The 27,037-nt window shown below is 40.3% G+C and overlaps 1 protein-coding gene across 2 annotated transcripts in view; it reads left to right on the top strand.

The window, feature by feature from the left end:
* Positions 1-27,037, top strand: part of LAMA3 (laminin subunit alpha 3) — a 137,542-nt gene that overhangs the window by 45,909 nt on the left and 64,596 nt on the right. For both annotated transcript variants that reach the window (XM_081205493.1, XM_081205494.1), the window contains 17 exons: positions 1,118-1,223; positions 2,131-2,230; positions 2,924-3,080; positions 6,340-6,469; positions 12,542-12,684; positions 14,171-14,271; positions 14,358-14,511; positions 15,189-15,349; positions 16,133-16,241; positions 18,322-18,419; positions 19,191-19,362; positions 19,903-20,029; positions 20,123-20,262; positions 21,892-22,007; positions 22,291-22,502; positions 24,074-24,278; positions 25,415-25,559. In XM_081205493.1, the coding sequence (XP_081061619.1) occupies positions 1,118-1,223; positions 2,131-2,230; positions 2,924-3,080; positions 6,340-6,469; positions 12,542-12,684; positions 14,171-14,271; positions 14,358-14,511; positions 15,189-15,349; positions 16,133-16,241; positions 18,322-18,419; positions 19,191-19,362; positions 19,903-20,029; positions 20,123-20,262; positions 21,892-22,007; positions 22,291-22,502; positions 24,074-24,278; positions 25,415-25,559 (2,376 nt within the window). The remainder of the gene's footprint in view (positions 1-1,117; positions 1,224-2,130; positions 2,231-2,923; positions 3,081-6,339; positions 6,470-12,541; positions 12,685-14,170; positions 14,272-14,357; positions 14,512-15,188; positions 15,350-16,132; positions 16,242-18,321; positions 18,420-19,190; positions 19,363-19,902; positions 20,030-20,122; positions 20,263-21,891; positions 22,008-22,290; positions 22,503-24,073; positions 24,279-25,414; positions 25,560-27,037) is intronic.

Genomic DNA, 27,037 nt, shown 5'->3' on the forward strand with positions numbered 1-27,037 from the left:
TATTCAACTTTTTTGGCTGGACAAATCCATATCAAGCACCAGCTCTCACACTGGTCTACAGCCCCAAATGTGTGGGTGGGAAGGGCCCTTGGCATCCCAATATTCTTTGTTGCTTGGGTGCAAGTCTTGCTTTTTAGGCCCAATTTAAAACTTTGCTTTTCATCTTTCTGAGTCCTTGGTGACATGCATGAATGTCCCCTCCAGGTGAGGTACTACAAATGACAATGAGTGAAAAAGCCTTCTCAGTAGTGACTCCCTAGTTTGTAGAATGCCTTCCCCAGAGAGACCCACCTAGCACCTACCCTAATGTCTTTTCATTGCCAGGCAAACAGGATGACAACCTAGTTTTACCTCAGTGAATTTTATTTCTCCGCTCCCTCTTTTAAAACTGGTTTAATTCTGTGCATTTTTATCCCTCTCTCTGTTTATCCCTTTCTCTACATTTTGATCTGCTGTGTTTTATTTGTTGGCTTATATTGTAATCTTTTTATTTTTGAATTTTTGGTCTACATTGTAAGCCTCCTAGAGAAGCTTTTTTATTAGGCAATCGAAAAATAGCCTACCTAAATAAATAAATAAATACAATACTAAATTAAATAGGAACTTCTCCCATGTAAATGTTCATATCTGTATCCCAAGTAGCTTGCTTAGCAAGTTGGTGTCAGGTTCAGCTAATTTTTATAAATGAGCTCCCTCACCCTGCCAAAGTTACCCATGACTGGCTGACTTCAAATCTGGCAAATCACAGGAGGAACTTCCCACTCTAGGCTTCTATTAGAACAGGGCCCCACAGATTTTATTGGGCTCCATCCCTATCCATGACAGTGCTGGCTGGGAATGCTGGGATTTGGAGTCCAACAGTGGCTCAAAGACCCCATCACTAGACTAGAACCTGGGAGATAATTCCCCATAAGGCTATCCTGCAGAAGTGGGACATTTGGCTTCTTTCCTTTCCTATATCGTGATCTCTTTGTTTGCAAACCAGCTCCCACCTAATGCCACAACCATCCATTCATGCCTATTTAAGCATATTTTAGGTCATTACTAAAGACTCTTTTGAAATAAGAAATGAATCAAAGGAAAACTTGAAAGCTTCTCCACTCCCTTCCCCTTATAGGTGGATGGTGAATGTTACTGCAAGCCTAACGTTTGTGGAGATTCGTGTGATACTTGTGAAGATGGTTATTATGGCCTAGAAGACAATAATTATTTTGGATGTCAAGGTAAAATGTGGTTTAGTTACTACAGGACATGTTTCTAAAAAACAGTCTTCAAATCACTCCTATATAACATATTTGCATATGAACTTTTATTATTGCTTCTTACCAATGTGAGTCTTCTGTTTAAATTTTGGTAAGTGACAGGGGGCAAGTTTTCAGTATTAAATATCTGCTTCCTTCAACACAGATCACTCTTTCAACTGATGGCCTTAAGCTGTGTTCACACTCCTGATTACTGCGCACTTACTGTGTTGCCAGTGCGGAGTTTTTGAGAGTCAGTGTGGTGTAGTGGTTAGCGACCCAGACTTGGGAGACCAAGGTTCTAGTCCCCCCTCAATCTTGAAGCTCACCTCATGACCTCAAGCCAGTCATAGTCTCTCAGTCTAACCTGCTTCACAGGGTTGTTGTGAGGATAAAATGCAGGACGGAGAACTATGTCAGCTACCTTGGAGGAAAGGTGAGATATAAATAGAAAACAGACTACTGTTTTAATGAGTCCCTGCTTATCTCATTCTGTTTATGCTACTCTTTCCCTTCAGAAACAGGGACTCATTCCAACAGTGACCTGCGGTAAAACAGCCATAGCAATTGGGGCAATGTCAGTTCTTCCTCCTCTGCTCTTTCCTTGCTCTTGATTGTGTGTGAGAGATGGAGAGGTGACTTTGTATCTATACAGGTACTTTGTTGAGCATCTGCTGTGATGACTCTGGGGCTGTGCCAGCCCACTGCAGAAAGCCATACATATACATTTTTGAGAATTGATCTCGAGCATAAACAATGCGGCACTAAAGTCATTTATGGAAAGGCAGAGAGTGTTCTTCCCATCTCTTTATCCCAGAAAACCTACAAATCTATCTTCTGGCATCATATATTTTTGCTTAAAAAGTTTGGTTCTTTCCTTTACTCACAGGGTGCAAATGTGACGTGGGAGGGGCCGTAAGCCGTGTGTGCGATGATCTGTCGGGTGATTGCCAGTGCAGAAGGCACATGGTTGGAAAATCCTGCAATGAGTAAGTAAGATGGAAAAGTGAAGCTTAGGCACCAGTAAATCCAATAATAATAATAATAATTTATTATTTATACACCACCCATCTGGCTGGGTTTCCCCAGTCACTCTGGTTGGCTTCCAATCAAATATTAAAAACACAATACAGCATCAAAACTTCCTTAAGATTTTGTGCTGATTCATCAACACTTGATTGGTAATCTAGTATTAACCAGCTACTTTCAACAGTGGGTGCCAAGTTCTGCGAGGGCGCTCTTTGTGACTTCACCTTGGTAGTAGTACAGTGGTGCCCCGCAAGACGAATGCCTCGCAAGAAGAAAAAATTGCTAGACGAAAGGGTTTTCCGTTTTTGCGTTGCTTCTCTAGACGAATTTCCCTATGGGCTTGCTTCGCAAGACGAAAACGTCTTGCGCTTTTTTTTAAAGCCGCTTGAAGAGGCGCAGTTGCGACGGACCGTGCTTCGCAAGACGAAAAACATCGCAAGACGGAAAGACTCGCGGAACGAATTCTTTTTGTCTTGCGAGGCACCACTGTATGGAGAGGATTCGTTTAGCCTTCTCCCTCCTTAACTTATGCCATATGGTCTAATCCAACAGGCCAGGTCTTAAGTGTTATGTCTATTTTTCATATGCAGCAAATGAAACATTTTTAGAAAATAAAAGCATTGCCTGCCATTTCATTTTTGTATTTATGAAAGGCCTGAAAAGGACTACTACTTACCTGATTTACATCACATGAAGTTTGAAGTTGAAGATGGTACATCTCCTAACGGAAGAGGAATCCGGTTTGGTTATGATCTTCAAGAATTTCCTGGCTTTAGCTGGCGAGGTTATGCACAGATGTCCTCAGTACAAGTATGTATTTAACTGACCAGATGTTACTTTGTGAAATAACCTTGGGAAGAAGATGTGAGTTCATTTCCTTGGTCCTGCTGGATTATAGAAGAGGCCAGAAGAAGTTGATCCCACATATACTTAAACTTCTTTTCTTTCTTAAAAGTTTATAATGGGTGTGAAGGAAACATTCTTCAGCAAAGCCTGCTGTATGCATTTACCCTTTCTCTGTGGGGAGATCTTCTAAGTGGTGACTCCACATGCCCTCTTGCATTTTCTGCAGCAGTTTATTATTTTTATTTATTTGTTGAATTTATAGCTCAGCTTTGTCTCCATGGGGCTCCAGGTGGCTTACATAGTTCATTTAATCCTCACAACAACCCAGTAAAGTAGGTTAGGCTGAGGGGTTGTGACTGGCCACCAAGGTCACCCAGTGAGCTTCATGGCCAAGTGGAGAATCGAACCCTGGTCTCCCAGGTACTGGTCCAACACTCTAGCCACTACACCACCACTGGCTCCAGTCTGCCATGTGATTCCTTCCAGTCACTTGGAGATATATCCACACCAGGGACAGATGCTTCCAGGAAATCCACTGTAGTTGTAGAAACTCCCCATGTGATTGAGATGACCCATATAGCAAGTTTTCCTAGGTGTAATAGCTGGAGTTGTGAGGCAGAAGTGAATATTATCATGGGGAAAAAGTAACAAGTTGGGTGCCACAGGGTTCTCTCCTGGACCCATTGTTGTTCAATTATACATGACTTAGATGAAGGAATTCAGGGGATGATACCAAACTGGGAGGGGTAGCTAATGCTGCAGAAGACAGAATCAAGATTCCAGGTGACATTAACAGATTGTAGAACTGGGCCCAAACTAACAAAATGAATTTCAATATGGACAAATGTCAGATTCGATACTTAAGCAGGAAGAACCACTTGCACAAATATAAGATGGGGGACACCCGGCTTGCCGATGATACATGTGAAAAGGATCTAGGGGTCTTAGTGGACCACAAGCTTAACATCAATCAAAAGTGTGATGTAGCAGCAGCAGCAGCAGAAAAAAGCTAATTCTATTCCAGGCTGCATCAACAGAAGTATAGTGTTCCAATCAAGGGAAGTCATAGTACCACTCTTATCCTGCTTTGGTCAAACCATACCAGGAGTGCTGTGTCCAATTCTGTGCACCACAATTTAAGGATATAGACAAGCTAGAACATGTAGAGGAGAGTAACCAAGATGATTAAGGGTCTAGAAACCGAGCCTTATGAGGAACAGTTGAGGGAGCTGGGCATGTTTAGCCTGGAGAAGAGGAGGCTAAGAGGAGATATGATAGCCATCTTCAAATATCTAAAGGGCTGTGACATGGAAGATGGAGCGAGCTTGTTTTCTCCTGCTCTGGAAGGTAGGACCTGAATCAATAGTTTTAAGTTACAAGAAAGAAGATTCTGAATAAACATCAGGAATAACTTTCTGGCAGTAAAAGCTGTTCAACAGTGAACCAGACTTGCTTGGAAGGTGTTGGACTCTCCTTCCTTGGAGGTTTTTAAGCAGAAGTTGAATGGCCATCTGTCATGGATGCTTTAGCTGAGATTCCTACATTGCAGGGGTTGGAGTAGATGACCCTCAAGGTCCCTTCCAACTCTACAATTTTATGATTCTGTGATTCTCAATTTGTGAGCATTACAGAAAAAATTGGAGAAATGTATTCAGTAAGTGCTGTCTTGGCATCTTTTTGGAGAATATGTTTTATTTCATCAACTGATGCTTGTTCATCCTTGGGGACGTGTTCAGAGAGATTGTTGGAGTAGCATGATATATAATGGATTCCTTCTGGTTAATCTTCATTCATTTGTATGCCTTACTCCTCTTAATCTAGGGTTTTCCCTTAGGGTTATTCTTTTAACCGTGTCAGAATTTTACAAGGGTAAAATATAAATTTATGAACTACAACTTCTCCATTGCCATTTCCCCCCTCTGCTTTTCCTAGCCTTCAAAAACAGAGCATGCTCTTAAGAAACCTGGATCAGCCCCCAGAAATGCCTAGTTAAGATGATCCAGAGAAGAACATTTTTGGCTTTTTTATACTAATTTTAGATAGTAGAGCAGCTCAGCATTTCCTGTTTTGTTCCCATTAAGTCAACTTCATTTCTGAAGCTTTTGTTAGAGGAGGAAGGGAAGCAATGCTGACATCCCCACTCCAAACTTCTCCCCTCCTTCTTCTTGCTGCAGTGATTCTGTAGTTGGTGGTCACCAATGAAAAAGCAATGGGAGATGCATAGAAAAAGGGTGAGGAAGCATAATTGAACCAAATAAGTTTAATAATGCATGGAACTCTAGGCATATGCCAAATGAACTCCAGTCATCTGGTTTCAAACCTTCCCATTGCATCGTTCACATCCAGTTGGATTCTCTAGGTAGTAGTTACTTGGCAACCCTAAAGTTAATACATGGAAAACCTTCATCTCAAATGCCAAGTTAAAATAGATTGGAGAAGTGCAAGGTACATCTTCCATGATTTAACATTAGCACACATCTTTTAACACAGTTCTTATCCTTAAGCCATGCCACATGGACACCACAGTACTATGTCAGCTTAACAGAGCAATGATATACATGTCTTCTCAGAAACACAGGAGCAGACGATGCAGGTAAGTGTGTATAAGAGTGCAGACGTAAAAATGCGGACCATAGTACAGCCAAAACCTGTTATCCTTCCAGATTCATCAGGACATCGTTCACAGTGAGGATCAGTAAGAAGACCTGTGCTTTAGACCTGTGTTTCATCCAAACCCACCATAACTTTTTTGATTGTCGTGTTACATTTGCTAAATGTTTCTAGACATTTTCTGCCTTTTGGGTGGTAGTATTAAAATAATATGCTTTCCTGTCCTCTTCTTTGCTTCTTTTTTCCCCAGCCAGAGGTGGTAGTACCTGTCACTGTGGCTTCTCCTAAGCTCTTCCACCTAGCACTGCACTATGTCACCTTGGTTTCAAAAAGCTGTAGAGGGAGGATCTCAATTGCTGAGGGGAAACATTTTGGCCCTAATAACACTTGTAAGTGAATTACGTTTCTTGCTAGGTTTGCCTGCCTTTCTCTTCCTTATGCCAGAAAATGCTTTTCCTTCCGCATAAATGTCTCTGTCTATATGTGTGGTACTTGTTATTCTTATTTTTCCCCCTGTAGGAATTGTGTATTTTGCTTGCACAGCTTCTGAAGATTTATCCTTTTGGTACTTTATGGCTTTTTCCTCCTTGTTTATTAACCTCCCATTTTACAGAATGAAGTAAGGATAACTCTGTACGTGGAGAAATCAAACCTCCGTTTATTTCGTGTTATCTTGAGGTATATTAATCCTGGAACTACTGCGGTATCTGGCCACATAATCGCTTATTCTCGGCTTCGTAAAGGTAGGTAGAGCAAAATGGCAGCGGAACTCAGCCGGTAGTTGCAATGTGTCTTCATGCACTGAATTCAGTTGAACTAAAAGCTTCTTTTATGCCATGCCCACCCGTCCACCCTACATGTTGTCTGGTGTCATGTATGTTTTTGCAACAGTACAAAGACAGTTATTGTAAAGGTAAAGGGACCCCTCACCATTAGGTCCAGTTGCAGACGACTCTGGGGTTGCGGTGCTCATCTCACTTTATTGGCCGAGGGAGCCGGCGTACAGCTTCTGGGTCATGTGGCCAGCATGACTAAGCCGCTTCTGGCGAACCAGAGCAGAGCACGGAAATGCCGTTCACCTTCCCGCCGGAGCGGTACCTATTTATCTACTTGCACTTTGATGTGCTTTCAAACTGCTAGGTTGGCAGGAGCAGGGACCAAGCAATGGGAGCTCACCCCGTTGCTGGGATTCGAACCGTCGACCTTCTGATCAGCAAGCCCTAGGTTCTGTAGTTTATTTTTATTTTTTTCAAAAATTTTATTGGTTTTTACAATGTTAACGACAAACAAAAACACAAAACGAACAAACATAACAAACATAAATCATAACCTTATTGAAAATAACAGTTATTTACTTTGTAAAGCGACTTCCTCATTTCCCCTTAGTTGAATTTCATTGCATATCCTTAATAATGGTTTTCCAAAACCCAATTTTTATACACTTTAAATTGAACATTAACATCTTTAAATCTTCTTATAGTATTAAACATATTATTTTATCAAAATAAAAAGTTCCTTCCAGTAGCACCTTAAAGACCAACTAAGTTAGTTCTTGGTATGAGCTTTCGTGTGCATGCACACTTCTTCAGATTATTTTATCAGTTAACATAAATACAATCCTAAGCCCATTAAATATCTGGAAGCTATTTCCGGTTAGTTTAGCTTAACAAATTTAGCTAAATAATCATTAAATTTCTTCCATTCTTCGTAGTGTTCCTCCTCCTTCTGGTCGCGGACTCTTCCGGTTAGGTCGGCTAGCTCCAAAAAATCAATCATCTTCATCTGCCATTCTTCTCCTGTTGGTAGTTCTTGAATTTTCCACTTTTTAGCTAACAAAATACGAGCCGCAGTTGTGGCATACAAAAATAGTTTAACATCTTTCTTGGGCATTTCCAAACCTGTTATTCCAAGAAGAAAGGCCTCTGGTTTCTTTATAAATGTATATTTCAACATTTTTTTCAATTCATTATAAATCTTTTCCCGGAAGTCTTTCACCTTGGGACATGTCCACCACATATAAAAGAATGTTCCTTCCTTTTCTTTACATTTCCAACATATATTATCACAATTGTGATACATCTTTGCTAATTTTACAGGAGTCAAATACCATCTATACATCATCTTCATAATATTTTCCTTTAACAAAGTACATGCAGTGAACTTGACCCCTTTCTTCCACAATCTTTCCCAGTCTTCAAACATATTATGTCCTAAATCTCTTGCCCAATCTATCATCACAGATTTAACTTGTTTGTCTTTCGTATGCCACTCCAGCAAAAGCTTGTACATTTTAGATAAATTTTTACCTTCAGTATCCAACAACTCCGTCTCCAACTTAGACTTTTCCAAGGCAAAACCATTTCTCTTATCCGATTTATACAATCCATTAATCTGGTGGTAATGTAGCCAATTTAGCTTATCTTTAATTTGCTCAAATCATTTTAATTTATAACCTTCCTCCTCCTCTATTAATAAATCATAATATCTCAACTATTTGGTATCCATATTTAATTTTTTCTGGGCCTTTGCTTCCATTGGTGAAAGCCATCTGGGCGTCTTTCTTTCTAAAAGGTCTTTGTATTTTATCCAAACATTATACAACGATTTCCTAATTATATGATTTTTAAATGCTTTATGGGCTTTTACCTTATCATACCACAAATATGCATGCCAACCAAACACATTATCAAATCCCTCCAAATCTAATAAGTCTGTATCTTCTAATTTCATCCAGTCTTTAATTCAATAAAGTGCAGCAGCTTCAAAATAGATTTTTAAGTCTGGCAGAGAGAATCCCCCTCTTTCCTTGGAATCCGTTAGTAATTTATATTTAATTCTGGGTTTCCTCCCCTGCCAGATAAATCCAGAAAGAGCTTTTTGCCATTCTTTAAAACATTTCACATTATCTATAATTGGGAGGGCTTGAAACAGAAAAAGCATCTTTGGCAGCACATTCATCTTAATCACGGAAATCCGGCCCATTAATGACAATTTTAAGTTAGACCATACCTCTAAATCTCTTTTAATTTCGTTCCATACTTTCTCGTAGTTATCCTTATATAGATTCAAATTTTTCCCAGACAGGTTCATCCCCAAATATTTAACTTTTTCCACAAAATCTAGGCCCGTTTTTTCCTGTAGTAATTTCCTTTCTTCATTATCCAGATTTTTCTCTATTACTTTGGTCTTGCTCTTGTTTAATTTAAATCCTGCTACCTGACCAAACTCATGTATCAGCTCCAGTGCTTTAACTGCACTGGAATCTGGATCTTGTAATGTCAGAACTAAATCATCAGCAAAGGCTTTTAATTTGTATTGTTTCAAACCTACTGTAACACCTTTAACTTGTTCATCTTTTCTAATCATACTTAGCAAGACCTCCAGAACCGAGATAAACAGCAGAGGGGACAGTGGGCACCCTTGCCTGGTTCCCTTCTCAATTCTAATTTCCTCTGAAACCACATTATTTACAATAATTTTAGCTTTTTGTTCTTGATAGATCGCTTTAATACCATTTAGAAAGTCATGACCCATCCCCATACTCTCTAAGTTATGTAACATAAAACTCCAAGAAACATTGTCAAAGGCTTTTTCAGCATCGATAAACATTAACATTGCTTTACAACTCTTCGTTGCTTCTAACTTTTCCAAAATATCCACAACATTTCTAATATTGTCTTTCATATGTCTTCCAGGCAGAAGTCCTGCCTGATCTTTATGAATATACTCAGATAAAACCTTCTTTAGCCTATTAGCCAATATATTTGCAAAAAAATTATAATCCACATTAAGTAGGGAGATTGGTCTGTAGTTTTTAACGTTGGATCTATCCTGACCCTGTTTAGGAGCCAGAGTAATGTAAGCTTGTTTCCAGGTTTCAGGTGCTTTGCCCCCCCCCCCCGTAAAATTGAATTAGATATTTCTACCAGAGGTTGCATAAGCCAGTCTTTCAATGTCTTATAATATTTCGCTGATAGACCATCAGGTCCTGGTGTCTTGCCAAGTTGCATTGAATTTATTGTGTATTCCACTTCCTGACTTGTAATTAAGCTGTTTAGTAGATTCTTTTTATCCTTTGGAATCTGTTGCAGTCCATTGTTCTTTATAAATTGCTCGGTTTTCCCTAAATCTTCTTTTTCTTTTTTGTACAGTTGTTTATAATATTTATAAAAACATTTTCTAATGTCTACAGGGTTCTCTACTGATTTTCCTTCTGTAACGATGTTTGTAATAGTACTTTGTTTTTGTCTCTTCTTTAATTGCCAGGCTAATAATTTCCCACATTTATTTGCAGATTCAAAATTTCTTTGTCTCATCCTTCTTATCTTCCATTCAATTTCTTGGTTAACTAACTGTGGAATATTGAAAATGTAAGGCTTTAATTTCTTTTTGGATCTGCAAATACTTTGGGTTTCCTCTAAGCTTTTTCTCTTTATCTTTCAGTTGTTCCATAATTTTGTCTTTTGTCTCATTCTGTGACTTTCTCCTAATTGCATTTTGTTGTATCAGAAACCCTCTCATTACCGCGTTGCTGGCCTCCCAAATCACCCTTATTTCCGTTCCTTGATTCATATTAAGTTCAAAATAATCCTTTAGGGTTTTTTGGGCCTTAGTGACAATTGATGAATTTCTCAACAAATCATCATTCATTCGCCATCTGAAGGAACCCTGAACAAACATTTTCAAGTCCATAGAAACTGCACTGTGGTCCGAGCAAGTTTTAGGGCAAATTTCTGTTTTTATCACTTTAGAAACCAAGACTCTGGATATCCATAGATAGTCTATTCGCGAAAATACTTGATTTGCATCTGAAAAAAAAGTGAAGCCTCTTTCCATTGGATTTCTAATTCTCCATATATCTGACAGATCAAATTTTCCGCTTAAGTCAAAGAAAGTCTTCGGTAGTCTGCCAGAGTTCGTAACCTTTGATCTCTGAGTTCTGTCCATTAAAGTAGATGCAACTCCATTCAGGTCCCCCATCAAAATAATTTTATAATCCATGTATTCTAGCAGACTTGCTTCTAGGTTCTTAAAAAATTCCGCTTTGACATCATTCGGTGCATAGTGTGGTGTAGTGGTTAAGAGCGGTAGTCTCCTAATCTGGGGAACCCGGTTTGCGTCTCCGCTCCTCCACCTGCAGCTGCTGGGTGACCTTGGGCCAGTCACACTTCTCTGAAGTCTCTCAGCCCTACTCACCTCACAGAGTGTTTGTTGTGGGGGAGGAAGGGAAAAGAGAATGTTAGCCACTTTGAGACTCCTTAAAGGGAGTGAAAGGCGGGATATCCTATCCAAACTCTTCTTCTTCTTCTTCTTCTAATAACAAATATTTCTCGCCTTGTGCTGAAATTTCAACTGCAATGTATCTTCCTTCCTCATCTTTGAAAGCAAATTTTGGATTCCATTTATCTTTGATGTAGAAAACCACTCCTCTTTTTTTAACTTTGTCAGAGGAAATGAATTCTTGGCCCAATCTTTTATTTATTAAATTTTTTCTATGTAGTCTTGTAATGTAGGTTTCCTGTAGACAAGTTATGTCCAAATTTTGTTTCTCCAAAATGTGATCCCCCCCCCCCTTTTTGTGGCATGTTCATGCCATGCACATTCCATGGATAAATTCTCAATGCCATATTGTCTATTTACGAGGAGGTTTAGGCCACAGCGCCACCCACAGTAAAAAGACAGTAGTAGATAGGTAGCCGTGTTGGTCTGCCATAGTCAAAATAAAAAAATTCCTTCCAGTAGCACCTTAAAGACCAACTAAGTTAGTTCTTGGTATGAGCTTTCGTGTGCATGCACACTTCTTCAGATACACAGTAAAAAGACAGTTATTGTAGCAACAGTAAAAATACAAAAAGCGGTAGATAGAAAATCAGTTTAAATCCTGGGCAATCTTTTTTTTAAAAAAAAAAAAGTCTAAAACATGGCTCTCCGGAAAAACCAATCAGGTGGCGGCATGTAAATAACAGTAATTATTTTTATGAAAGCCTACAGAGTGGCAGGGATATTTAGAGAAAGACCTCTGATGCTAGACTTAAAAACATGTAGGTTCCTAAAAAAATATATAAGCCAACATTCATTGAAAAATTTAGCTTATTAATAGCTTGCTTGCCACTTTTAGTTCTTCTGACAGATATTTCCCAGGGTGGTTTCATGGAGGGCAGCCTGTTACAGAATGTGGATCGCATATATCATGGGATTTGGCTGGATCTTAATCTCATACCTCATACAGTCTATTGCAGTGCATTGCAGTAATATGTCTGTCACACACTTTGAGCCTCTTCATACATAATCTTTAGCTGGCCACCCAAGGTCCCCCCCCCCCCAAAGTGTAAATCTAAAAAATGTCATGTGGTAACCTTTAATGGATTTATTATGGCATAAGCCTTCGTGAGCTACAGTCCCTTTTATCAGACACATGAAGTGTTGTCTTGAGTTGCAGGTACAGTGGTACCTCTGGTTACGTACTTAATTCGTTCCGGAGGTCCGTTCTTAACCTGAAACTGTTCTTAACCTGAAGCACCACTTTAGCTAATGGGGCCTCCTGCTGCCACCGCAGCACGATTTCTGTTCTCATCCTGAAGCAAAGTTCTTAACCCGAGGTACTATTTCTGGGTTAGAGGAGTCTGTAACCTGAAGCATATGTAACCTGAAGCGTATGTAACCCGAGGTACCACTGTACATGGTTGGGCAGGCAGGGGGATGCACCTGTTCTTTCAGTTTGCTGCTTATCTCATTTTAATTAATAAAAATGTTGGTTTCTGAGTCATCAGGGAGTGTTTTTTAAAAATTATTATTATTTTCTTGTTTGCTGGCAGGGACTCCTCAGAGCAAAGGTGTTGTCTTCCCACCCAGTAAAGAACCTGCTTTTGTCACTGTCCCGGGGAAGAGCTTTGCAGATGCATTTTCACTGACTCCTGGAACCTGGATTTTTAAAATCATGGCAGAGGGAGTCCTTTTGGTAAGATGTTTGCTATAATTACGAGGAGAAAATAATGTTAGAGCAGTATAGTTCAGTCAAAACAGAGTTTTAATATATAGCAAAAAAAGGGGAAAGGGGCGTGGAAGGCTATGACAGATATTACGTTTTGCAACTTGTGTTCCCCTTCCCCTTACATGCTTGGTTCTGAAAACCCCAGTTGGTGAAGTGGAGGTTACTGCCAGTTGGTTGTGCCTGGAGTCCTGAGGCAGAGCTCCTCTTAAGAGTTTATTTATGCTGTGTGAGGTTGGGCTGTTTTGTGCAGAGTGCCCTTTCTCTTCTCTGACCCCCCCCCCATCATTCCCCCTTTTGATCTCTCAGTTTGCACAACATGAGGACAGAGAAATATAGCCTCATGAGCTGTGCCTAGTTATTGGAGTGGTGGTCTCTCTGTGCTAGGCTTGTGTGCTGTGATTAGGTGCTGAATCACACCATATTCTGTGCCAGAGTGGGCAGAGGGACTGCTTTCAGTTCTATTGTCCAGTTCTGGGGTTAGTGTAAAATGATGCTGTCAGCAGCATGACTGTGGTCTGAGTGAATATAGGATTTGGGACAAGTGTACCCCTCACATATACAACTCTACCCTGTCCCCATCCCCCCCCCATTGGCATATAATTGCTGATGGGATGGTGCCACTAGCACACTGGAAGAGTTCCACTAGTCTTTCACCTCGGGTTCCCAGTGTTGGGATACTGTCAAGGAGACGGAGGCATCAGGCAGGCCCCCAGTTGTCTCTGGACGATCACCGGTCTCCCGTGGAACATCATCAGTCAATTAGCGACACGAGCCTCAGAGACATTCCAAGACCCATGCACACCCTTTCAGCAGAGTCTCCACAACAAAAGGATGCAGACAGGAGAGCATCTTTACAGCTTTATTCAACGTAGTTCAGAACAAAGGAAAAACATGACTGCTTGTCTCCGTGTCCAGGAAAACAGCCGGAACAAAAGCTATATACAAAACGGAAGTTCCCAGCGAGAGCTGGAACTAAACAGGCATGTGACACACAACAGCCTGTTCCCTTTTAAGGTGGAATGGAACTATCCTAACACCCATATGTTGTTGGACTACAACTCCCACCATCACCAGCCAACATTTATAGATGATGGGAGTTGTAGTCCAACAGCACCTAGGACTGAAGATTGAAGAATATCATACAAATCCATTGGACATGTGGCACCATAGATCAAGATCCACTATTGTTTCCTGGCTTCCTCCACTTCTTAAAATCCCTCAGCTAGAAGATCTTGAGTACAGGACTGTGTCCTTGGGGAGCAATCCTATACACATTTGCATAGGAATAAGTCAAAATAACTGGGGGCTTATATCTGAATACATGGGCTTGCATTGTTTATCTTCTGTGGAAACAGGAACCCACTCTGTTTGTAACTTATGCTGAAATTTTCACATAATCCTTTTCTATGTGCTTAATAAATATGCTTATGTTAATATTGTTTTGTCCTGTTAGGATTACCTGGTGCTCTTGCCTAGCGACTACTATGAAGCCCCCATCCTGCAGATACCAGTTACAGAGGCTTGCACATATTCAGGACAGGCAGTGACAGATAAGTTAGTGCACCTATTATATTATTGAGACCATTGCCTTGGGTTGTTTTATTTGATTTTAATGGTGTCTCTTCCTCCTCTTTAAAAAGTTGTTTACAGTATGAGCACCTGCCACTGGATAGATTTTGCTGTGTGCTTGGTTCGGAAGTCAGAGTTTCCTTGAACAGAAGAGAGTACAGGAACGTAGCTTCCCAACAGCCAACAGCCAAACATCCCGTAATGTCTCATATCACTGGTCAAGAGGTAAGATGGCTCTGTTTGTGGGTAAATCTGCCATCATATGTGTCAGTTTCGTACATTCTAGTTCCACATGGGTGGCGCTGTGGTCTAAAGGCCTTGGGCTTGCCAGTCAGAAGGTCGGTGGTTCAAATCCCTGCAACGGGGTGAGCTCCCGTTTCTCAGTCCCAGCTCCTGCCAACCTAGCAGTTCGAAAGCACGTCAAAGTGCAAGTAGATAAATAGGTACCACTCTGGCGGGAAGGTAAACGGTGTTTCTGTGCACTTCTCTGGTTTTGCCAGAAGCGGCTTAGTCATGCTGGCCACATGACCTGGAAAAACTCTGCAGACAAACGTTGGCTCCCTCGGCCAGTAAAGCTAGATGAGCGCCACAACCTTTGAGTCGTTCATGACTGGACTTAACTGTCAGGGGTCCTTTACCTTTACCTTTAGTTCCATGCATCCCCTGCAGTATTACTGTGTGACTTACCCATGGGGCAATCATTCTTGGGGGCAGGGTAAGGAAGGCCTTTTCTGTAGGAAAGGCTTTGGTGGATTTGGGATTCGGCGTTCAGGAATTATGTAGCTCTCCTTTTGCTTTCTTGAAACTCTTGCATGCTTGAGAAAAGTGTTTACTGGGAAATGGATGGCATCCCCTGCAATCCTTACTTTGGTAGTAGTCAAGTGTGGTTCAAATTTTCTTAGGTGGATCTGCAGATAAGGCTGACAGTTCCCCAAGTTGGCCGCTACGTCGTAGTCCTGGAGTATGCTAATGAACATGATCGAGTATATGTCGGCAATGTGAAGATTGATACCCCCGGGAATGTGATGGAAGCAAAAATCAATATATATAGCTGCAAATACAGGTGGGGAAATGTGGAAACTTAATTATCCATTTGGGTTGAATATCTGTTTTGTCTTTCTTTTTAAACTTGCTTATATATGCCTACCGTGTACTCATTCTGAATACTGTTTTAAAATAAATGGGAATTGAGATGGGGAAGCGCCACAGCTTGGCAATAGGGCATGTGCTTTGCAGGTTCCTGGTGTCTCCTGGCAGAACTGGGAAAGACTCTTGCCTAAAACCCTAGAGGGCTGCTGCCAGTCAGTGTTGACAATACTGAGCTGGATAGAACTGTGGTCTGACTCATTAGAAGGCAAATTTCTATGTTCTTGTGCTCTATGTTTGATAATAATAATAATAATAATAATAATAATAATAATAATAATAATAATAATAATAATAATAATTTTTATTTATACCCCGCCCTCCCCAGCCAAGGCCGGGCTCAGATAGTGTATGGATTGGGCGGCTTGTGTGTGTCTCCATCTAAAGAAAACAGAATAATCTGAGGGAGTGAAATACTGATTTAAATAGATTTTAAAATAATTTTCATTGCATTAATCCATAGAGAGAACTTCATTCTTTAATTCCAAACATAATTCCCTGTTTTGGATTGTATTGATTATCCCAGATCATTCCCTATTTTCCAATCAACATGATTTAAAATAGCCAGATATAAATGGTACAATCCTGATAAATAACTCACTGTTTCTTGGCTTTGGAGGAAATAAGCAAACGGTAGAAGAGTTTTTGGGGTGGAAGAGTTCCAGTATGGTTTTTTAACTACTTTTAAAATCTATTCTAGCTTTCTATGCCGCAGTGTCGTGCTTGATGAAATGCACCGAGTTGCAGTTTATGACCTTCTGGCTGACGCAAACTTCCATCTCAGGGCTTCAGCAATAGATTTTCTCCTAGTAAGTTTCAGTTCTGTGACATTTTTCCTGACAGGTGGGCTACTCTGGGGTCTCTAATAAGGGATCTCTTGCCACCTGGATCCATTGTGAGTCCCTGCCAGGGAAAAAAGTGGGGTATAAATAAATAAATAACAATAACCACAATAATAATCCATTATTATCAATGTCCTGCCAGCCGCTGTGATGCAGGCTTTCACATATTTTGGTTTCAAAGGATCACAGTGATTGTGCGGTTCCATAATATCCCCCACAAAAATGTGGGCGTGTGTGTCTTTTTCAACCCTTCCCAAATGCAAAGCAAAGGGACTGGCTATGAAGATACGTTTGTGAGTAAATTGGTTTAAAAGTTTCATTATAAGATCTTTGCTGCCACCTTTTGGATACTTAAATATTTCCTCACTTATCCCCTTGCGCCTTCTGCTTCCAAAACAATGCATTGGCTAGCATGCATATGGAGAACGCTGGGATAAAAACCAGAATAGAATGCGGCTACTTGGTGGTTGCATTCAGAAGGAGTTGAACTTCTACTTGTTGCAAGGTACTGTGGACATTCATACTGAATACTCCTTTAAAAAATAAATAGTGGCTGAATAGGGGAAGGGCCATAGTTCAGTAACAGAGCCCATGCTTTGCATTCAAAAGGTTCCAGGTCCCTGGCATCTCCAGGCAGAGCTAGGAAATATTCCTGCCTGTAACCCTATAGAGTCACTGCCAATCAGAGTTGACAATACTAAGTTAGATGGACCAAGGGCCTGACAGATTCATATGTTCCTGTTGGTGAAGTTACCCAGAATTGGAAAGGAAGTGTACCCAGATCCTGTTGGCCAGGGGATTCGCCCACCCCTTTTTAAAAATTTCTCTGGAGTTAATTTCTTGGCTCACTGGTTAGTCAGTGAGATTGTTTTGCTGTTATGTTTCTTGAATCATTGTTAGACATTTGGTTTATTTATTATTTGTTTGTTTTTAAACCTTTCTGCACTTCCCTTTCATATGATATCTCTCACAGCTTTACACAGTTAGAAGCAATGTATAGAAAGTCACTTAATGAAATCCAACTAAATAACAGAACGGGAAAAATTGCGGAATACTGTAAAATGGCAGCACAATATCTGAAATATGAGCAGACAGTACAAAACACAATAGCCGTTTGTTCTCAGGAATTCTCAAAGGCTTTCTTAAAAAGAAAATATTTTACCTGCCTCTGGGAAAGTGGCAAACAAAGTTCCACAGGATCTCTCACTTCCACAGGACTGGGGCTGTTACTATTCCCAAGGGAGGCTAATTTAAGTTCACCATAAGATGGATTCTGGAGCTATCAGAAGAGGTCAGCTTTTGTTTCTGAGCCTTCAGCTGCAGTCCTTGCATTGCATGCATTTATTCAACTTGTCTTTATGAGAGCCTGTGCAGGATACATGGATAGGATACATGGCCGTCTAATAGGTACACATTGTGTGTTTTCAGACATTTATCTGAATTCATCAGGATTAGAACTGTGCTTCTTCAAAAATAAGTTGAGGTTTTCAATGTGCCAAATTCTGGGATACAGTCCACATTTTGTAGTTGCACAGGAATACTACCAGCTTTGAATAAATGAAGTTGGAATGAATAATCTTACTGTGGTTGAACAGTAAAAGTAGGCTGAATGCTTATTTTTTGCTTCTATTCTTAGTAAAGACCAATGAGCAGTTCAAGGCACTGCTGTGTGACTCACTGTCAAAAGCGTACACTTCTAATCCCATATAATGGTAGAGTAGCAGCTCTTGGCCAACCACATTGCTCTCATGGCTTCTCACAAATCCTTCTAATGAAGCAAGAGATTGTGGAAGACCCTGTGGTCATGGAAAGGGGTTTTCAGCTCTCTGTCCTCCCTTTCCTTGGCAGGATCCTGTAGCTTACAAGCCTTCCATTCACAGGTCTCCACATACTGCACTGCCTCTTTGCTAAACTGAATTGCTTCCTTCCTTTCTTTAACAGCACAAATGGTGTGCTGTTTTCACATATTGTAGCTGCCTTATTCACATGCTGCTCTTAGCTGGAAGAAGAAAATAACAGAACCTTCATTGTCGTCTTTGTTTCCTAGCATAAAGTTTGCCTTATTCCTCTGGAAGATTTTTCTATAGAGTACTTGGAACCTAAAGTATATTGCATTGCCACTTCTGGCCATTCAGCTGATCCAAGGTAAACTGCTTTTGCTTCCATCAAGAGAAGGCTTAAGGTTCTTTCTGACCTAGGAATAACTGCAGTACCCATCATACAGCAAGGCTGCCATGTATTCTGAAATAAGAATAATTTGATCTCAGTTATGCTTTCTTCTTAGCAGAGATATGCAAGGCTTTGCCCAGAGCTGTGCACACACTCTTGAGAAATTTGGCTTGTCTGAATTATTTTAGCTTCTTTGCAAACTCTGACAAATGTTCCAGCTCAGGACATTTAAAACAGTCACACACCAGTATTTTTAATTGTTATACCACAACAATGTACATTTTGTTTGTGTATTTCGTTATTTCTGTGGGTTGTAAACATACCGTCCAACATGCTGAGTCCTAAAACTGGGATGTGCATCTTCTCAGCCATGCTCATGCGTGAATCATGTGACCTGCGCAAGATAAAGGAGCCCAAAAGACATGCTTTCTTCTGGGCTGTGCTCTTGCACTACAGCAGACGCCCCAAAACATGTATTTTGGAGCACTGTGTCAGATTGTGCCCCCCCAAGTGTTTTTGGGGGGTGAGATCTCTGCATGAAATCATGCCACCCAAAAGGCCGCCATGCTCTCATGTGGAAAAGTGGGATGTCCCGGTTTTTCTGGGACACTTACAGGGTATGTTGTAAATATAGTAATGTAAATGGCAGCAAACAAATTGAAAATGAAATGTATAGGCTTCATATTTATTTGTACTCACTTTTCTGTGTATACATGTATATGTTCTGATTCTGTTTCCCTTTTAAAGTGCTTCATGCCTCCCCTCGCAATATGAAACTCCTCCTTCAGCCGTGGTCTTGGATGCTCTGAGGGATGGGCAGGTTGCAGAAGTGCAAAGAAATGGGATATACCAGGAGTCACTGAGTTCTCCTTTGCCATCTGCTCATACAGCTAATGGAGTAACTTTGACTTCTTCACAGGTATTTAACATTTTGAATTAAATGCGGGTCACAGTCCAGCACAGACTTGGCTGTGTTTATGTCAATTGATTTGTAGAAGTTAATATCATCTGGCATGCAGCCGAACTCTTGCACAACTGTAGGAGTTTCTCTTAAATGATTTACAATACGTTGGCCTCTTACAGAGCTTTTGCTCTGACATTAAATTCTACTACAGGTCTGGGCAAAAAGCTGGTGCAGAAAGAAAGAAGTAGTTCTTGAAGCCACTAGCTGTGCCTCTATTTTCCTGTAAGGACAGTCCTTACTGCAGCTTTCTAGGTCCAAGCAGCTATCTGAGAATTAGCAGGATGAGAATTCAAACAAGAGATTTCTAGCATTTATTTATTTTTTTACAATCCTGTACATAAACTTAACCTTCTTTTTCATATAGGATACCTTCCCACACTTTCAGTTGTGCTAAGTTGAATAACCAGTAGTGTGGAAAGATGCTGCTTGGACATTGCCACACTTTGACTACAAATAGGATGAAGCTCAAAACACAAAACTTTTTTATGTTGACAGAACCAAATTACTCTGCATGGGAGAGTGACGCATTTGGGCAGATACGTGTTTGTCATACAGTTTTACCAGCCGGAGGTCCCAACATTTCCTGTACATGTGACTGTAGATGGAGGACGACTCTGGTCAGGTGAGTTGGGTTTTACATAGGTTTAGATATTTTTAGCACGTTTTGAGTTTTCACAGTTTTCATTTCATTTTATTTTCCATTTGTCTGTTTTAGGGGCTTATAATGCTTCATTTTGTCCGCATATTGCTGGATGCCGAGGTTTGGTGATGGCAGAAAATCGAATTGAACTTGACATCCCTCAGCACGATATCTCAGTCACTGTGAAAATTCCTAATGGAAAAATGCTTGTGTTGGTAGGGTTTGTTATATTCAAGACAATTTAATTATTATTATTATTTAAAAAATATTAATTTAACCAACTCACTAAAGTTATATTGTCACCCAATTCAGAAGTTCATTACAAAACAAATGCAAAAATTAAACTACAGTATGAAACAATGCAAACTATTAAAAACTAAAATTACATTTAAAATACAGTTTTGCTTTGTTTTTTTAAACATAAGAGGACCAGGCCAGACCATAAGACATACATTATTTAAATGGCCTGGGCGAACAAAAATATCTTCCCCTGGCACCAGAAAACCACAAAGATGGCATCAGGCAAACTTCGAAGGGATGGTTGTTCCATAACTGGGATACCACTACCAAAATGGCCATTTCCCTTGTGGTTACCTGCTTCACTTTGTTTGGCAAGGGCACCTGGAACAGAACCTCTGAAAATGATCTTAAGATTCTTTCAGCAAACATTGTCTCAATCTATTTATCTCTGTAAAGGTTAAACCAGTTCTTTAAATTAGGCTCAGAAACAGACTGGGAACCAGTGCGTTTGACAACATACAGATGTAATATGATCAAACTGCCCAGTCAATAAATCTGTAGCCCTATTCCAGACCAATGTTGATTTTCTAACTTTTTAAAAACACAGCTCCACATGCTACATATGTTATAATAGTTTAAATGGGAAGTTACCCAAAGCATAGATAACAGTAGTATAGCTATTTTCATTGAGTCATGCAGGCAGCTGCTGCAGTTTTCTTTCAACCAGGGAAGATTCCTTTTATCTGGATAGAGACAGACAGATTACAATATTTTATGACTTAATAATTATAAAATGTTTTAGTGCTTAGAACCACACATCCCCATGATGTATGCTGAATGAGCTGGTTGTTTAGGATTACAGTATTATTAAAAAAAATATACAATTATCCACCCTCTAGTAATTTCCAGTCTACAGCTATTGGTGTATGAAGGCCTGCTTTGAAGACTGTTTAGAAACAGCAGTTCAAAACATTGCCACCATGGCACCAAATGAGACAAGATGTTGGGTTGGGAACACATTTCACCAAATCTTTAAAGAGCTCCATTGGCTTCTGGTCTGTCTCTAAGCACAATTCAAAGTGCTGCTTCTCACCTCCACTGCTTGAGACCTCTGTATTTTGAGGGAATTGTCTTTTCCCCCAATCATCTGTTTCTACTATATCAAGCTGTTCCTCAGGAGCTCTCCTGAGTGCTACCACTATGTGGCTGTAGGGGGCAATGGAGGAGAAGACTTTTTAGACTGTGATGTCCTGCTTGTGGAACTCTCTCCTGTGGGAGTCCCTCCTGGTCCCTACATTAACATCTTTTAGGCACCAGTGAAAAACCGCTTTATTTCTCCAGATTCTGTTGTGTTTTCTGTCTCTGCTGTGATATGTTTTATTTATTTCTCCTATTTTATTGGGTTTAATGGGCTGTTGCTAAGTTTCAGATGGAGGGTGGTATGTAAAATAAAAATACTTTAAGGCCCTTTTTTTCTGGAGTGCCTATCAGTGCAGTGCAAGTGCCGTTTGCATACACATTGCGTTGAAATGAATAGAAATAGGAAACAGTGCTTGGATACTTAAGATTAAACATACCATTTCATTTCTTTATCATTTTTAAAGGAACGTGTCCTGGCTGTTCCAGCAGACAGCTACAGTTATAGACTTCTTCAGAAAGACACTGTGGACAAGTCATTTGATTTCATCTATCATTGTGGTGGGAACAGTTTTTACATTAAGTAAGTCAGCCTCATATTCCGCAACACCAAACACATCTGTTATTTATTATATGGGTGCCAGTTAGCTAGTTAATTTATTTTACTTACACTGTCTATGTAATGTTGCAGTGGGGAACCTGTAGTCCTCCAAAAGTTGTTGGACTCCATCTCCCATCATCCCCAGCCAATGGTCAAGAATGATTTGAGTTGTAGTTGAACAGCATCTGGAGGGCCATAGGTTGCCCACTGTGGTGTTCATGGTGCTTTACAAATCACAGATTACTTTTTCCTTTTCTTTTAACAGCCCTGCCACTTCCTCAGAATTCTGTAGAACGTCTGCAAGGTCACTTGTAGCTGCCTACAATGATGGAGCACTGCCTTGTAATTGCCACAGAAATGGGGCCACCAGTCGCACTTGCGACCCTGTGGGAGGGCAGTGCAATTGCAGACAACACATCATTGGCCGCCAGTGTAGCAGGTGTCAAACAGGCTATTATGGATTTCCCTTTTGCAAACGTAAGAATGTCTTTAATAACTGTTGGGAGAGGTCATGTGCTGCGTTACACTTTTTTGGAATGTTGCCTAAAGAGTTTAAAGTTTCATTCTGTATTTCATTCCAGTTTTATTTCCCTTAAGTTTATAGCCTGTCCCATCAGTGGTCATCTATATGCAGGTGTTTTTTTAAATGACCAAAGCAAATACTAATGCAGCTATTACATTTGCACAAAAAGCCTTGGTTCCCTCTCTTTGTGGGGTTTTGAGAAATTATTATATTATATATGCTTGTACTATTGGTGTTCAGATGTCACTCTAAACTATGTTTTAGCAAGATGTAAATGAGCCTAGTATCCTCTTGGACTTACATGTTCCCCGATTTCCTCTCCATGTAAGTGTTCAGAAGCTTTCTCCTCTGCTTTTTGTTAACCACAGTTTGTCTTGCTGCCCAGACCAACAAACTGTGGTTAATGTTTAACTATGGTACTTTAAAACCATGGTTTTTGAAGTTGACTTGTTTAAGCTTACCTTAGAGGAGGCTAGGCTCATTTATGTTTTGCTATACAATAGTGTAACGTGACATCCAAGTGCATCTGTAGTAATATCAAGATTATTTCTGTTAATAGTTTTATACTGCCTTTTTGTAAACCAGTCATGACAGTTTACAACGAAGCAGAACAATAAAGCAACAGTATCATAAAAGCATTAAAGCAATAAAGCATAACTAACAGCATTACACGCAGTAGTAGGAGCACTAATACTGATTTAAAAGGCCATTTGAAAATATATGTCTTGACACGTTTTCTGAAATGGAGAGAGATTGGGTACTGATCTCCGCTCTGAAAGGAGTGCATGCCACAATCTGTACGTACTCAATATCTGCTCCTAAGCAACAAACATGCACTTTCAAGATATATGTCCCCCAAAGAAAGCCATTATGTGTATGGTTTCAAATAATGGTTTATCATATAGCTGTAACTGTTATATGGCATCCTGTCTTCTCACCATTTCCCCTTATTTCTGATTTAAGTTGTAAGTCCCATGCTGGCATGAAGCTGGTTTAGAGATGGGGCTTCAGAGGAGAGCTGTGGAGAACACACTGGGCAGATCTCAGTAGAGAGACAGAGGTAGAGGGCAGTGCAGCAGTGCTGGCCTCTCCAGTTTTGAGGTCCAGGTCTGTGTACAGCTGCAAGTCTTTCTTGTCTGCAAGGCTTTCAAGTCTTTCTTGCGCCTCAAAAAACCCTGGCAGCAGAATTATACCTTCATGTTCTTCACAGTACTTGATGAGATATCTGAGATGTTGTCTTTTTCTAATTGTTTTTTATTGTGCTTTTTGTGTTTCTTATTTAAAAACCTAATTAGAAAGTATGACGGAAAAGCCTAGCGCTTGTCCCAAATAACTACTTCCTGTAGCATATGTATGTTTCATTTTTCACTTTTTAAACTCTTTTAAGACCATTATATGATAAAGTTGATATGAGGCAAAACAAGCTCTAGTGGATTTTTTAAAAAACTTCTATTCAAATTTAGATGAACTTGCATATACTGGTATACAATATTGTTCATGTGTCAAATGGTTCTCTCAATCCCAGCATGCAGTTGCGGGCGGCGACTTTGTGATGACATCACTGGAAAGTGTATTTGTCCTCCTCAAACCGTTAAACCCAGATGTGAAGTGTGTGTGAGGCAGCACTTTGGCTATCATCCCCTCACTGGCTGCGAGGGCTGCAATTGCTCCAGGAAAGGCATTATTAATCCGGGAAATGCTGAATGTGATAAAATTGTTGGGCAGTGCAAGTAAGTCCATATTATCATATTATCAGGCTACAGTTTAAACTTCCACGTTCGGGGGGGGGGGGCGGGGAATGCAAGGGAGAGAAATAGGATGGGACAAGAAGCCCCTTTCTTCGAAATAGGCATCTCTGCAGTGTTAATTAACTTCTGAAAAGTGGAATGCCTGGGAGCTTTAGTGTGTGCTAGGAGGTTGGTTTACTCTGAGAAACAATTTGTGGGAGACAGTATGCTTTATTGTTGGCTATATGTGTCTGTTATTTATATAAAATATCTATGTCCCACCCAATAGCCACGGTTCCCTGGCCTGCATTACATTATGTGATGAAAGAATAAGTGTTTTGAACTTCCCACATATGAATCAAAGTTGCCAACTGGCCTATATCATTTATGGTGGTGATTGGGTGTGTTTGGGAAGAAAGACGCTACCACCATCAAGCATCAGCTGAGGAAACAGCGGATCCTGTCCCTCTTACCTATGGACCTAAGCAGAAGAAAATGGGATGGGGGCTGCTGGGTTAGCACCATACAGACATGTGACTTCTGAACGACATGCACTTCGGGCTGGTCAGCAGCCACATGTCTGCTGGCACAGAGCTACTGTCTTTCCACAGCTTCAGATCTATGCAGTGCACCAAAGCTCAAAGTCCCAATTTAGTGTGCAAATTTGCTTTTATTATCAAGATGTGTGGATATTGCACTTCAACACTGTGTGTATTGTGCCTCACCTGTGTGCAGTGTTCTTATCTTACTTGCCTTATGTATACTTCAAGCAGAGCTCTGAACCTTGTTTAGTCCTTCAGGTTAATCTGTTATTCAGATATTTAAAAAAATGCCATTGCTGTATACCACTGTGAAAGAAAGCAATGAGTTTTAATAATGAGGTCTTTACAGAATGGCATTCAGTTAATGCTGACACCTCTAAATGTTTGTTCCAGCATGTCCAGCTTTGATGCCTAAATTATATCTAAGAAACACTAGTATTTTATGATATCACAGTGTGATATTTATTTGCTAATGAAAAACTACCATATACACTGATTTTAATACTGTTACATAAAGACTCTTTCATTGGCTCAGAGTTTCCAAAAAAGCAAACCTTTTTTCAGAAATTGTTTTTTGGTTTTATTTTGTTACTGAAGATGCCGCATAGGAATAACTGGTCGACGGTGCGATCGATGTGCTTCTGGTTCCTATGGTTTTCCAAATTGCAAACCCTGCGAATGTAACAGAGAAGGAACAGAGCCAGATGTTTGTCATCCACAGACAGGAGTTTGCCTCTGTAAGGTCAGGTGCTTTTGCATTCAAAATTGGTCCGACTGTAATTGCCAGGAGTTTGTCCTTAATTAACTAGTGGTGATTACCGTTCCCATGATTTCTTAAGGAATAATAAAATTATTAATTAGCTGTATAGCATTTTCCATGTCTAAATTACCATAATATGAAACCAATGGTAATTCTTAAATGGAGCTAACACTTGTGAGTTTCCAAAGGAAACATTTGTTAGTACAACACCTTGGTTTGCAATCAAGCCACGGAAGGAAACATGTAGCAACACTGCTGTTCCTTGAATGTCTATTTCACCATTCGTCCCTTATTTCAGAGAGAAGCAAATTCAGCTGCTGCTGAAATCAATAGAAACACTTCAACTGGATTCTGTTATTATACAGATTGATCAAGAGGAACCCTTGTGCAAAAACCTTTCCCCCCCCCTTAAATACTCTCTACTGCCAGTAGTGCAAATGGTTCTAGGAAAACCCACTTCCGTTGTCCTGGGGATATTTGTGTACACTGCTCCAATATCTCGTGTGCACTGCTTAGCACATTTCTAGGACTCTCGTTGAATAATGCTGGTGGAATGTTGCTAACTTCACTCCAGCTGCCACTTCACTACTAATCATCTAGTAATGGGCTCAGTGAATGTAGCAATGGATTTGCGGGAGTTACTCAGTTGTGATCCCACATTAATTCAGCTTCTGGCTTATAGTATCATAGAATTTGGGGGCTGGAAGGGGAGCCTGAGGATCATCTAGTCCATGCCCCTGCAGTTCAGGAATATGCACATGGTCCCGTATATAAAGTGTTAACTTGATGTACTAACTGTTCGTTGCCAAACTTTAATAGTGCTTCCAAACAATCATTTCCAAGAGTAAGTACAAGTGCAACTGCTCACTTTCAACAATCCCTTGAGCTTCAATTATCTTTTTCTAGGATGATTAATTTAGTTGTCTTATCAGCTGCACATCACATATATCTGGTATTATTGTAATTCTCTGACACAGTGGCTATCACACACACACAGTTGGGCTCAGTCTTTAAACTCAGAAAGATTGTACAGTGGTGCCTCGCAAGACAAAAATAATCTGTTCCGCGAGTCTCTTCGTCTAGCGTTTCTTTTGTCTTGCGAAGCAACCCTATTAGCGGATTAGTGGCTATTAAAGGCTTAGCGGCTAAAAGGCTATTAGCGGCTTAGCGGCTTAGAAAAAGGGGGGGAGCGAAAAAAAATCGGAACACTCGCAAGACGTTTTCGTCTTGCGAAGCAAGCCCATAGAGAAATTCGTCTTGCGAAGCAGCTCAAAAACGGAAAACCCTTTCGTCTAGCGGGTTTTCCGTCTTGCGAGGCATTCGTCTTGCGGGGCACCACTGTATGTTGATCTTTGCAAATTCCAAAACAAACCTCTTGGACTAAGTTTCAAATCAGAACATTCACAAGCTTTTACAGTTCCTGAGTGTTCTGACACATTGTTGTTCTTGGGTCAAAAATA

The sequence above is a fragment of the Podarcis bocagei genome (assembly GCF_964188305.1).
Source record: "Podarcis bocagei genome assembly, chromosome: 8".
In the NCBI taxonomy this organism is placed as follows: domain Eukaryota; kingdom Metazoa; phylum Chordata; class Lepidosauria; order Squamata; family Lacertidae; genus Podarcis; species Podarcis bocagei.